Source organism: Atta colombica, unplaced genomic scaffold, assembly GCF_001594045.1.
Source record: "Atta colombica isolate Treedump-2 unplaced genomic scaffold, Acol1.0 scaffold38, whole genome shotgun sequence".
NCBI lineage: Eukaryota > Metazoa > Arthropoda > Insecta > Hymenoptera > Formicidae > Atta > Atta colombica.
Window position 1 is genome coordinate 2722400 of NW_017259490.1, and position 12925 is coordinate 2735324.

The 12925-nt window shown below is 33.5% G+C and overlaps 4 protein-coding genes across 5 annotated transcripts; 3 read left to right on the forward strand and 1 right to left on the reverse strand.

The window, feature by feature from the left end:
• Nucleotides 1-553: 553 nt before the first annotated feature.
• On the forward strand, nucleotides 554-2989 carry LOC108691043 (serine/threonine-protein kinase RIO1). Its single transcript, XM_018198666.1, has 5 exons — nucleotides 554-829; nucleotides 1060-2078; nucleotides 2186-2388; nucleotides 2454-2747; nucleotides 2873-2989. The coding sequence occupies exons 1-5, from the start codon at nucleotides 768-770 to the stop codon at nucleotides 2975-2977; spliced, it is 1683 nt and encodes a 560-aa protein (XP_018054155.1). The 5' UTR covers nucleotides 554-767; the 3' UTR covers nucleotides 2978-2989.
• A 73-nt stretch (nucleotides 2990-3062) lies between these two features.
• Nucleotides 3063-4676, forward strand: LOC108691045 (DNA repair protein XRCC3-like). 2 transcript variants are annotated; one of them, XM_018198670.1, is made up of 5 exons: nucleotides 3063-3433; nucleotides 3523-3717; nucleotides 3898-4028; nucleotides 4122-4328; nucleotides 4388-4676. In XM_018198670.1, coding segments are annotated over exons 1-5 (747 nt in total). In that variant the 5' UTR covers nucleotides 3063-3432; the 3' UTR covers nucleotides 4601-4676. The 2 variants fall into 2 exon arrangements, with proteins under 2 accessions (XP_018054159.1, XP_018054158.1); XM_018198669.1 differs by having other exon boundaries at nucleotides 3063-3717.
• On the reverse strand, nucleotides 4625-6285 carry LOC108691044 (RNA pseudouridylate synthase domain-containing protein 1-like). Its single transcript, XM_018198667.1, has 4 exons — nucleotides 5991-6285; nucleotides 5681-5924; nucleotides 4847-5123; nucleotides 4625-4777 (listed from the first exon to the last, which is right to left on the reverse strand). The coding sequence occupies exons 1-4, from the start codon at nucleotides 6210-6212 to the stop codon at nucleotides 4630-4632; spliced, it is 891 nt and encodes a 296-aa protein (XP_018054156.1). The 5' UTR covers nucleotides 6213-6285; the 3' UTR covers nucleotides 4625-4629.
• Nucleotides 6286-9404: 3119 nt separating this feature from the next.
• On the forward strand, nucleotides 9405-12370 carry LOC108690908 (pro-resilin-like). Its single transcript, XM_018198453.1, has 4 exons — nucleotides 9405-9458; nucleotides 9854-10852; nucleotides 11050-11455; nucleotides 11809-12370. The coding sequence occupies exons 1-4, from the start codon at nucleotides 9435-9437 to the stop codon at nucleotides 11958-11960; spliced, it is 1581 nt and encodes a 526-aa protein (XP_018053942.1). The 5' UTR covers nucleotides 9405-9434; the 3' UTR covers nucleotides 11961-12370.
• Nucleotides 12371-12925: the final 555 nt, after the last annotated feature.

Genomic DNA, 12925 nt, shown 5'->3' on the forward strand with positions numbered 1-12925 from the left:
TACAATTAATTGTATTAAAAAATATTATATTTGTTAGCATTAATTGTTAAAAAAGTTATATGTTGATAGCATTCAATGTTGTACTTTTGCAGTAAATAGCTCAGAAAATGAGTTTTTAATTACAATTAATGTATATAAATAATAATTTAATATTTTCCGTATTTAATTAAATACGGTAAATTAAAAAGCGTGATCGATTCGACGCATCGACAGTTCAAAGAGACATAAAAATACATCAACATAAAGTGAAACAAATTATAAATGTATCAGAGAACAATATTTTTACGAGAATTATCGAAAGATGCTTACTCTCTGTCATCTCGACATAATTTTGTAGTTTAAATTATTGATGTAAACAAAAGAAACGATCTTTCACTGTGTTTAACCACGAAACGTAAAATGTATAGAGGACACAAAAGTAGGAAAACATAAAAAGTCACTAGCAGTTGATTAAAAACCGAACCTAACGAATGGACTAACGATACTCCATTCTAATAATTATTCATTATTACAGAATCGCGAGCAAAATCTATAATTGCGTAAGATTGCGTTACTCAAAGAATTTTCTTAGCTAAGATTAGATGTACGTAAATAAGACCTTCGCGTCGCGGTTTTAATAGTGCGCTCCAAAAAAGAAAATTACATTATGCGTGAGCAATAGTGCAATATCCTGCAAGACGTGAACACGTGTTGTAACAAGACATAAAGTTTACATAAAGTTTAGGAGTAATAAATTATTAGAATAAGTTATTGGAAGATATCCAATCATGTCGGAAAAATTCGAGGACGGGCAATTCAGCGACGTTGAGGAGGATACACTGCCTTGGGCGTAAGTTTCATGTTTTGTATTTATATTCTTAATTCTCAAAAAAGAGAGAGAGAGAGAGAGAGAGAGAGAGAGAGAGAGATATGATAAAATAATAAGAAAGAGAGAATAATGACAAAAGAGTTTAATTAAACTACGAGTCAAAGATTAAGAACATTTATAAAATTGTTTGCAAATCTATTGTATTCATTTTTACAAAAAAGACTTTATTTACATTATATCATTTTGCACAGGCAGAACAAATTCAAAGGAAAACCTTTATCTAATGGATATCCCAAGGAGCAACTCGAAGCAGAAGTGGCCAATCTGCACATTACAGACAGTAAAGAGAATAATGGAGACGATATCGATGACGATTATTATTGTAACAATGATTATGATTTGGATGAAAAGAAGAATACTGTCATAAAAACAAGTTCGCAGAGATCCAACACTCAAACTGAATCTACGAGGGTAATAAATTATCAACCTAAACACAAGCTGTTATCTCGTTATGCCAACAAAATTAATTTAGAGAAATATGCGGGTCCGTCATTACCAGGCTATGTGGCCAATGTGCTGATCGAAAGCGACAAACGGGTCGATAGAGATCGCATAAGAATGAAGGACAAAAGTGATCATGCGACGATTGAGAATGTATTGGATTCGCGCATTAAAAACAAACTACACAAGCTGTTTGAGAAAGGAATACTGGCAGAGATAAATGGTTGTATCTCGACTGGGAAAGAGGCCAATGTCTATTATGCCAAGTCGAAGAATAAAGACGAGATCGCTATCAAAATATACAGAACATCTATTTTGACATTTAGAAATCGAGAAAAGTATATCAGGGGTGAATATCGTTTCGATCATGTGCATTCCCTAAGCAATCCACGCAAAATGGTGAAAGTCTGGGCAGAGAAAGAATTTTCTAATTTAAAGCGTCTGGAACAAGGAGGCGTCCGAGCACCGCGGCCGATTTTGTCCGGTGGTCATCTGTTGTTGATGGAGTTCCTGGGATCGGATGGCTGGGCGGCACCCAAACTTAAGGATGCTGTACTTACAGATTCAAAATCGAGAACATTGTATAGGGAATGTATTGAAATTATGTGGAAGATGTACAACAAATGCAGGCTTGTTCATGCTGACCTAAGCGAATATAACATGCTATATCACAACGGATCGATTGTAGTCATTGATGTTTCACAGGCTGTAGATCGTGATCATTGTAACGCAATGGAATTCCTTAGGAATGACTGTAACAATATTACAAGTATGACAAAGAAATATTTTATCACTTGTTAGTTAAAAAAGTAAATTTATTATTTTTTATTGAATAGATTTACTAAAGCAGATATTTGAAATATATAATTTTTTCAGCATTTTTCAAAAAGTACAACGTGGGAGTTATGACGCTCCAAGCATTGTTTGATTTTATAACAGACCCAACTATAAACGAAAATAACATGGACGAATATTTAGATATACGGATGCAAGAGGGAAATGATGAAAAAGATCCACAGCAACAGGAAGTAGAGGAGGCAGTTTTTAAGCAAGCTTACATACCTCAAAGATTGACGCAGGTATCGATGATTATTGTAAATGTATACAATGCATGACCTTTATTTCATTTTGTATTTTGTGGTAGGTGATTAATGTGGAACGCGATATAAATCTCGCGAAATCTGGAAAAGATTTGATTTATAAGACATTGATAGGCTTGAAAACAGACTTATCGAAGCCTGCAGAAAAACCGGAGATCCTTGCTAATAAACACAAGGCAGATAATAAAAGTACGAAGGAAGGGAGCGATATTTATACCTCCTCTGAGGAGAGTGACGATTCAGATAGCGAAAACGAAAATGAAACAGACAGCGAGGATAATAAGATCAAATTTGTAAGCTCGGCTAGGCCTAGAAACGAAAGTCCCGAAAGTAGAAAAGTAAGTACATTATTTATTTTTCTGCGTAATTATACATTTATTTCAAGTGTAATTATACATTCTTTACTGCGTAATTATATATTTATTTTAAGTGTAATTAATCTCCAGATTTCATATTTTTTTAGGCGCGCAAGAAGGCAGTCAAAGAACAGCAGGCGGAGAAGCGGAAAATCAAGATAAAAAAGCACGTGAAGAAACGTAAAATAAAAGTATCAAGAGGAGGAAAATGAATATTTGTATTTAAAAAAAAAATGAGAAAATTGTATAATATATGCATTGTATAATTATTAGTTTACTTAGGCTCTTAAATAACGTTTTAAAAAAAAAAGAATACAAAAAAATAGCAGGACGCGATTTAAAAAATGTTTGAGCGCAATTTGACCTTAGTAGAAAATACGTGCATTATATCTTTTTTTGACATTATCTAGTACTTTTCCTAACGTATTTTTTGTCGTTGACAAAAGACGGCGCTACAATCGCGAGGAAAATAATAAGTACCATCTGATACTCAATTTACTAGACTGGTATCACTTTCGAGAACACTGAGATTCAATCGATTATCCAAAATGTCAATTTTCAAACAATTGTAATATAAAAGTGATACATACAATATATCAAACTATTGAGAAATCATCTTTTGATCATCTCGAGATAGATCTGCTAGATATTATTTAAGAAAAGAAAAAGTAAGTAAATGGGAGTAATATTTTGACATTTGCGACTGCACGTACATTTAAATACACTATAATATTTATGCTGTGTGATTGCACGTTAGTGCTGGATGCAGCCTCTATTAAAGATAGGTTTTTGACAACCGGTTGTTCGAGACTGGATGCAAAACTCGGGGGCGGCATACCTTGCAGGGGTATCACACAGCTTTATGGTGCTGCCGGTACTGGGAAGACACAGTTGGCTCTACAGTTGTGTCTCACCGTCCAACTGCCGATAACCGCTGGTGGTCTCGGAGCTGGTAACTTGTAAAGCACTTGATATATTTAAAAAATTAGAGAATTTAATATAATCAAATTTGTGAATAATAAATTTCTATTGTTACATTTTCAATCTTTTCTCTTTTTCTTTTATCTAGAATCCTTTTTAAATATTTTATGCTATTATGAAATGTTTATGGTGAAATTACTGATGTTAACAGGTGCCATATACATTTGCACAGAAACTGCTTTTCCTTCAAAACGGTTGCAACAATTGCTGACGAAATCAGAGATAGCCAAAACTCATTCTGTGAATGGAGATGTGATACTTGTGGGCCATATAGCTACCAGTGTAATTAAGATATTATATTATTTATTAATTGAGGGATAAAGCAATGTAAGAAATTATATATCGCTAACTGTACATCGCTGATGAATGTTGAAGGAAGAGTTGGTACTGTGCCTACAACGCAGAGTTCCAGTGCTGATGAATACTCGTAAAATAGGATTGTTAATTATCGATTCGATAGCTGCCCCTTATAGAGCAGAGGATTGGAATGATGCGGAACAATGCAGAACTAAGAGGAGCATCGGAAGGCAGTTACATGAACTTTGTAAAAATGATAATTTGTGTGTAATCTGCATTAATCAGGTAAACATATTTTAAATAAATGCATTGTTATATTGCATGCTGATATATCTGTTTTCTAGGTTTCTGCAGTTATAGATGATCATAGACTTATTTCTGAAGGTACAAATGAGCAGCCAGCTTTAGGATTAGCATGGTCGAGTATGATAACCACCTCTATATATTTCTACAGAAGACTGTCTTCGCGATACGCTTGCGTAATGCTTGCTTCACATTTGCCGAGGATTACTTTTCAGTTTGAGGTGGAAGAATCTGGTGTCAAGGCAGTTGAATAAAATCTATGTTATACAAAACAAAAACATCTTTATTCCACAAGTTTGTATATATCGCGAAATATATTTTCGTCCAAGATCTTCGTTACATTTGTCGCTTTATAATCGGACAATATAGTGGCATCAAACGGATCCGCCGTTCTCACATCTATATTTTCGATATCACAGTTTAATATTAACCTTGAAAGTAAATATAATATTAATAAAAAATAATTATGTGTATCCCAAACGGTGATATGTTAATTGTACCTGAGAGAATGGAGATAGGTTCTGTGAGGTTCTATATCTTTGCCTTCGCTATATGTGTAATCTCCTATGACTGTATGACCAATGTAATGACAATGTACTCTCAACTGATGTCTTCTACCAGTACCAGGTGCTAGTAAGATTTTAGTGGCGGGCTTTCCTTTCCAAAACCCACGTTCCAATACAACCAGTGTTGTGTAAGATCTGCGTGGCTTGTCGCAAAAGATACTGTCACTTATGCACATTTTGTGATTACCAGTCTTTTCTCGAATATCAGCACCTAGATCAAGAAAGAAATCAAGATGAGACTTTGTCAAACCTGTTACTATATATTTAGCATTTTCCAGCAAGGACACACATTTGCTGATGTTAAACAAGGATAAAATGATTCATTGTGTGTTATATTAGATCTGTTTTGTGATTAAATTAATATATACTTTGGAACTTGAAGTGAGATACTGATATTTGGCAGTGATGAGATTTCTAGTGTGATTTCTGTTAGAAATGTAATCAGAGCTTTATATATGTAAATGAAGCTTATGATAATGAACGAAATTAAAAGTAATGAATGATTTAAATGAAAATTAAGCTATAGTAGTCACTTAAATGAAATGAACATGTACATTAAATTTCATAAATTTTCATAAAAAATAAATACATTAAATTTTACATATACAAATATACTGTAATTTGTAATTATAAATATATTAAATTTAATGTAATGTCATGAAATTAAATTCAAATTGTGTAACTTAAAAGTTAATAAAATTTAAGAACATTTCTAACAGTGTAGGGTCTTTGCTGGAAACGCATTGTTGCATTATCACAATTTCTAACCAATAGGCTTGTCGATTATGATATGAGGTTCGTGTATATGGCCATGTACCAATGCTAAATAAAATTTTTGCACTTTATGATTTTCGAAAGCGGACGACGCTGCTCTAGCCGCCTTTTTGTTCAACGCTATGCACATGACGCCGCTCGTGGGATAATCTAATCGATGCACAAAGTGAAATTCATGGCACAATCGTGGATTAACCAAGTCCGGCAGCATCTGTCGCAATTCCATTTGAAGAGTATTCTGAAAACATTAATACCTGATTTATGGACACGTTAATTGCAAGCACTTGAATGAGAATGTCCTCACCTTTCGATCAGGATTATTACTATTTATGTACATGTCGTAAGGCTTATCGATTACTAAAAAGTTCTCGCTGCGATGTATAATCTTGACGGATTTATGCTTCTCGTGCCAATTGTTCAACAGTCTCTTGATGTACGAATGTATCAAACGAATTATCGTGTACATGACATTGCAGACGATCAGCGTACATGTGTGTAAGAATTTGTTAACATTTACTCTAACCATTGTAGAGCAAGATGTTTACCTCAACTCCGAACGATGTTTTCACATTGCGGCCATTTTCAGTTGTTTACATACACACGCGGAGGGAATGTTATATATATCATACATGCACATAGCATTCGACATATATGCTGTATCCATTCATGTATACATACATTCATGTATACAGAGTGTTCTGAATTTTTGCGAATCAAATTATTAGCAAGAAAATTTTCGAAAAATTAAATAAAAAAAGTTATATTTACATTTCAAATAGTTTTTGAGATGTAAGGATTTAAATATAATTAATTACAGATTACACGTTTAGAGTTTAGTCATCTGTTTCATGAATTTTGCGTGTAATAGTATTAATAATAAAAGCGCATTCTTCACCATCTAAATATAATCCGTAGTATACACGTAATAATTGGCCTTTGAAAATTTAATTCTTACTGTGATATTTTGATTTGTGAATTTGAGACCTGTATGTATCTATAAATAATCTTATAAATAATCTTATTTTCATCTATTTTACGATAGCCAATGAGTGTCTTTCAACACAGCATACACATGATACGGTGTAACACTGTGAATCATTATGTTCTTGTTCGCCAATTAAATAAGGCTGAGATGATCACTGTGTTATACTGAGTCGCTTGTTGAAAGACATCCAATAATTTTATGAATCATGCATATGCAAACTATGCGGACTTTCATATAACGTGAATCTGCGCGGTGTGTAACATAAGGATGTGAGAATGTACAAAGATGCGTGAGAGTACATAAGAGAGAAAACGAGAACGGACGTATCTTTGTCTCTTTTCAATTAAGAAACTTGACAAATTTTTGTTTTCCCTCTCAAGTTATATATTTCTATAATTTTTAATTTCTTTTCTGCTTTTAACTATTTTGCTTCCCCTAATTTTTTAAAATCTTAATCAATTGTTCAACATAATCATAGTAAATAAATATACATATATATGAAAAATTCATTGCAAAGTAAAAATATAATATCTATTAGGCCGTATGAAACAAATCTTAACAATCTTAACAATGGCAAATCTTAACTTATTATTGGAAAGAAGTAATATAGGTAATGTATTTCTTAATATGTAGAATGTCTAAAATCGACGCATATAATACAACTTTTAAGATATCTTTACAAATTCAATTTTTAAGAAACATGTTTAAGATATTTTATAGATGCATAGATTTTTAGATATTTTTAGATATTTTGCACATTGGATTGTGGTGATAATATAATACTTTTAATATCAATATAAAGCTCTATGCGAAATTCGTTGTCAGCACCGAAGATCTATAGCTTACATTAACTGTACTACAAATTTTCAACGCTGACAGTAAAATTTGGAACACAGTCAAAATCGACCACTAGCAAATAATGCGGGAAATTGCATTTTCTAATAATTGAAATAAAGAATTACCATGCGGATAATTGATGGAGATGTAGGAGATTTGTATATAGAACGACATATACGTTCTCATTTACATAGATGACACAAAGCTTGTGCCGACGAGATACGTATCTAGAGAGGAATTGAATGCCATACACAAAAAGATCCTCTCTCGACATGTATTCGCTCAAGGAGATTGCATTCATCGTGTCTGTTCGACGTAAAATATAATCGAGCAAATGAAAGGATTTTTCATCTCATTATTACATCATATTTTATTTACTTTAATCCTTCTATCAGAAATGATTCTGTCACAAAGATATAATCTAAACGTAGAGATAATAAATTTACACAAGACTAAATCTCGATTGTTATATAAATTACGTCGTTCAAATTATTTAAGTATTATTATATCTCGAAAATAAAATTGCATTAATTATAAAATAAATTTAAAATACATTAAATTCATGAATGTAAGGAAAGCACTCTTTTTTATCGTTCTTCACTGAAAAATTGAAACATCATTCTGGTTAGAGTAATTGGAATAAGATAAAAGTTAATCGACGTTCAACGATCAATTAGATTAATGAATGCTTAGAGAGTTACTTCCAGTTACCTCGCGTACTTATTTGGTACTTCGCGTACAAATGTATGCACGTCGTCCGGGGAAAATTTGTGCAATCCGAGCATTCGTACCGAATGCAAGTGATGGTAGCGGTAGCACGCTAGATGAGATGGAGATATGTTATGCAAGTTTGCAGCATAGAGAAGTCTATTGCGTCAGAGTGGATCGTCAGTTCTATGTGCAGACAGAGAAGTCGCGATGTTTAGGCTTTTTACTTTTTATAATTGGAGAACATACATTTTACGCGCTTGTTATTACCATTGGCATTTAAACGCGTCAACCATGAGGGGCAGAGGTCGGCTTTTTCCGTAGAGAACCACATATAAACATTTAAACTTTGCAAATCAAAACTTTCCATAAATTTTTTATTCAATTTAAAATATCTTATAATAATATAATAATAATAATAATAATAATAATAATAATAATAATAATAGAATTGATAGATAATAATAGATAGATAATAATACACATACAAATAATAATAATTCATCTATCATCTAATTATAATTTGACTCTTGCGCTAAAGTGTGGCTTTTTTGATCATTTCATTGACAAAGGAAAAATTAATAAAATAAATTGAATGATGCGGTTACATACACCATGATAAGTTAATAACAAGGAACACGGTGTCTGCGCTATGTATTCTAAGTCTTATATCTACACATATATATGATGTAAGCAATTCCTCAGTTTTGCATCGTAAAGCTTAAGAAAAGATACTGCTAAGCGTATATTTTTACGTTCTTTCGCGTAGCATAGATTTCGGAGCGATATATCAAGGACCACGTCAAAGATACTACGTGAGACGATTTAGAGGCGCTCCAGATGATTACGAGTTAACGATTTGCGGTGCAACTCTGACGGGAGTCTCGATCGGCGAGATATAGAGCGCGAATCTTCTCGTGAGCATACGCTTACGTACATGCCGATCCGATTCTTTTCCATCGATCCCGTGCAGCATCTTGTGACACACTTGCGTCGAACGTTGCTGTAAATCTTGCCGATTGCACCAAACTATGATCTAGAAACGCGGATGAGCCCCGGGATATATAAAGAGCGGAGCAGACCTCATGTTTGTCATTCCCTCGAGAAATCCATCCTGCGCTGAAAGGGTAGCAACAAGAGACAGGGAGAGCGAGTCTCCCCCGGAGGGATAGCTAGAATAACAGAAATTCGATTTCTTTTTTGTCACTGGAGAGCATTATGGGAATCGTCAATATGCTTAAGGTGAGAAAAAATAATATCTAGCTTCACACGAAACATGAAACTAATGTATCTTCAAATATATCGAAATTTAGAAATTACTTGAGAAGAAGTTGATCATGTATTCATGAGAAAGTATTTATTGTTGGCATCAATAACAAATATTGTGCTTAAATCATAAATGTGTATTTTTAGATATTATAATATTTTGTCAACATTATATTAAGATTTTGTCTTCGATAAAAATTTATTTAGCATGGAAATTATGTAATATTTACAATCATAACAATTAATTATTTAATGATGTATGAGATTAGATACAAAGAGAATTGTTTAACATTTTTTGTAAAATTAACATTATTCAAATATTTTTGTTATTTATAATATATACTTTATGATTTATAAAATTCTTGTCACAGATCAGTGGAACGTTTATTGCGATGTTAGCCGTGGTGCGTTCGGAACCTCCGGTTAATTCGTATCTACCTCCAGGATCGGATACTTCTGGTACGAATGGCGGTCGAACTGACTTGTCTACCCAGTACGGAGCGCCGGATTTCAATAACAGGGGTAATGGAAATAGTGGCGCAACAAGTTTCGGAGGGTCCGGCGCAGGTAATGGTCCGTCAAAACTTTACGATGTACCCATCAGAGGAAATACTGGCGGAAATGGTTTAGGTCAGTTTCGAGGAAATGGATTTGAGAGTGGACAACCTTCTAGCTCTTACGGCGCTCCTAAAGGTGGTTTTGGTGAAAATCGTGGCAACAGAGGAAGACCATCGACTAACTATGGCGTTCCCGACTCAAGTGGGAATAACAGAGGTGGTTTCGGAAATGGAGGTAGCGAAGCAAGACCGTCAACTAGCTACGGTGTTCCCGGTGCGAATGGGAACCAAGGTGGTTTTGGAAGCGGAAGTATCGGAGGAAGGCCATCGACTAGTTATGGTGTTCCTGGTGCGAATGGGAATAACGGGGGTAGTTTCAGAAACGGAGATATCGGAGGAAGACCGTCGACTAATTATGGCGCTCCCGGAGCGAATGGAAACCACGGGGGCGGAAACGGTGGTAACGGAAGGCTCTCGAATAATTACGGAGTACCTGGAGCAAATGGAAATACGAATGGTAAAGGTCGTTTGAATGGAAATAGTGGCGGAGGACCATCGAATAACTATGGATCTCCGAATGGATTCGGTAAAGGATTATCAACCAGTTACGGTTCACCTAATAGAGGTGGAAATGATAATCATTATCCATCGGGAGGAAGTTTTATAAATGGTGGAATTAACGGCTATTCATCTGGAAGTCCAAATGGAAACGCAGGGAATTTCGGACACGGCGATGAAAGTTTTGGCAGAGGAGGAGGAGAAGGAGGAAATACTGGCGAGGGTTATAATGCCAACGCGCAAGAAGAGAGTACTGTAAGTACATAAATATAAATCTCATATAAATCTCATTAAAATAATTGAGTCAGAAGCGAATGAGACAATTATCAGAGATGAATTGTAGAAATATTTTCTTCAGAAATATTTACCAGATTTTCTGATATTTGTCAGACTACATACTTTTACTTTTAGTATAGACTTGAAAATTATCTCACGTTATCTCATTTTTTTAGGAACCGGCGAAATACGAGTTTTCATATAAAGTGAAGGATCAGCAAACCGGCAGCGATTACAGTCACACGGAGACTAGAGACGGTGACCATGCTCAAGGCGAGTTCAACGTTTTGCTTCCAGATGGTAGGAAGCAGATTGTTGAGTATGAGGCTGATCAGGATGGATTTAAACCGCAAATTAGATACGAGGGCGAAGCGAATGCCGACGGAGGATATGGCTCTGGACTGAATGATAACAATGACGGTTATTCTTCTGGTCGACCGGATAGCGAAAGCGGTGGCTTTGCGAATTCAGGATTTAATGGAGGTAGTAGTAACGGCGGTTATCCAAGTGGTGGCCCTGGCGAAAGAAAACTCGGTGGATTTAATAACGGAGGCAGCAGCGGTTATCAGTCGGGAAGATCAGGTGCGATAAGATTGCGATCTGCCGTTTAATTGAATCGAAGTGATGCGAAAGACAAGTGGATATTTCCAAGAATATATTGAAAAACTTTTATAATAAGAGATATTTAAATTCTATATATTAAATCTTATATTAAAAAAATCAAATTTTAAAATTAAGAAGTATTATTCTAATAAAATCAAGAAAAATATTTTATTATTAAAAACTTGATTTTTCTCTCACTTTCTTTCATTTTTGTTTATATAATAGTAGTAATAAAGAGAACACATAATTTCCGCAGAAAAATAATAAATTATTTTATTTATATTTTAACTTATTTATAATTCTTTGATTGTAAATCGATTTATGTTTTATAGCAGGACAATCCTTTGGCCGAGATAATGCTGGTGATTTGAACAATGATATCGGCGGCTACTTTTCCAATTCTCCTAACAACATTGGCGATAGTGACAATGCGAATGTTGGAAGTAATAGACAAAACGATGGTAACAGTGGATATCAATATTAAAAGAACACATAGTGTTCTTAATCAATAGATTTAGAGACTATAACTATTTTGGATAATTTTGCATAAAGGTGACGAATTAAACGTAATCAATTATTTAACATAAAAATATTTAGCCAATTTAATTATTATTATTTTATAATAATCACACGGATAATGGGAAATTTTCATATAACCATATTATTATATCATATTACTGTATTATGCGTTTCTGAGAATTTTTTGTCAACAAAAGAAATAAATTTATTAAAATATAAATTTCTTGCGCTCTATAGATTCGTTAAATAAAATTTATAAATTCATATAAATTTATTATTAATGTTTCGCGTACATAGCATGACTTATTTAAACTGTGTAGCAACTTTTAATTAGTGAGCAACAAAGAAAAAATAAACAAATGTATAACTGACATCGATACAAAATTTTTCTTTATTATTAGGATCCCAAAATTTTTTTTTTTTTTTACTTTATGAATGAACAATTTACTGAAGTATATATACGAGCCATTCTGCTCTATCATGTTTCTCTGAAAGTTTCATGATATCAATTTTTCGCAATTTCGAAATTTTTTTATTTACTGAAAATACTAATTGAGGTGATTTTTTTATATTATTCATATAGAAGAGCTGAATTTTTTATTACAAAGACAATTTTGTAGAAAAAGGAACAAGTGATAATTAGAAGAGGCGAACTTCAGAGAATAAAAAGGATGAGATAGAACTAATCAAACGCCAGCAACTTGTTTCGAATGTACATCTTTTTGGTCGTTTGAAACAAGTTGTTAGTATTTGATTAGGACGTTCTACCCTATTCTTGTTACTATTTAGACCTTTCGCCCTTTCTGACTACTACTTGTAGACTGAAATACACGTAATAGAGCAAAATGGCTCGTATATACTTCGATAAATTGTTGCTTTTAGTTAAAAAAAAAAAAAAAAAAACGTAAAAGAAAGTAAAGAACTTTTTGG

Excerpts from the sequence above, each read along its gene's own strand:
- LOC108691043 (XM_018198666.1), top strand. The coding sequence starts at position 768 with ATGTCGGAAAAATTCGAGGACGGGCAATTCAGCGACGTTGAGGAGGAT. Across the intron at positions 830-1,059 it reads GAGGATACACTGCCTTGGGC|GCAGAACAAATTCAAAGGAA; the intron begins GTAAGTTTCATG and ends CATTTTGCACAG. Across the intron at positions 2,748-2,872 it reads AAAGTCCCGAAAGTAGAAAA|GCGCGCAAGAAGGCAGTCAA; the intron begins GTAAGTACATTA and ends ATATTTTTTTAG.
- LOC108691045 (XM_018198669.1), top strand. The coding sequence starts at position 3,501 with ATGCTGTGTGATTGCACGTTAGTGCTGGATGCAGCCTCTATTAAAGAT. Across the intron at positions 3,718-3,897 it reads CGCTGGTGGTCTCGGAGCTG|GTGCCATATACATTTGCACA; the intron begins GTAACTTGTAAA and ends TGATGTTAACAG. Across the intron at positions 4,329-4,387 it reads GTGTAATCTGCATTAATCAG|GTTTCTGCAGTTATAGATGA; the intron begins GTAAACATATTT and ends TCTGTTTTCTAG.
- LOC108691044 (XM_018198667.1), bottom strand. The coding sequence starts at position 6,212 with ATGGTTAGAGTAAATGTTAACAAATTCTTACACACATGTACGCTGATC. Across the intron at positions 5,925-5,990 it reads GTAATAATCCTGATCGAAAG|AATACTCTTCAAATGGAATT; the intron begins GTGAGGACATTC and ends TAATGTTTTCAG. Across the intron at positions 5,124-5,680 it reads CATAATCGACAAGCCTATTG|GTGCTGATATTCGAGAAAAG; the intron begins GTTAGAAATTGT and ends TTCTTGATCTAG.
- LOC108690908 (XM_018198453.1), top strand. The coding sequence starts at position 9,435 with ATGGGAATCGTCAATATGCTTAAG. Across the intron at positions 10,853-11,049 it reads ACGCGCAAGAAGAGAGTACT|GAACCGGCGAAATACGAGTT; the intron begins GTAAGTACATAA and ends TCATTTTTTTAG. Across the intron at positions 11,456-11,808 it reads TTATCAGTCGGGAAGATCAG|CAGGACAATCCTTTGGCCGA; the intron begins GTGCGATAAGAT and ends TATGTTTTATAG.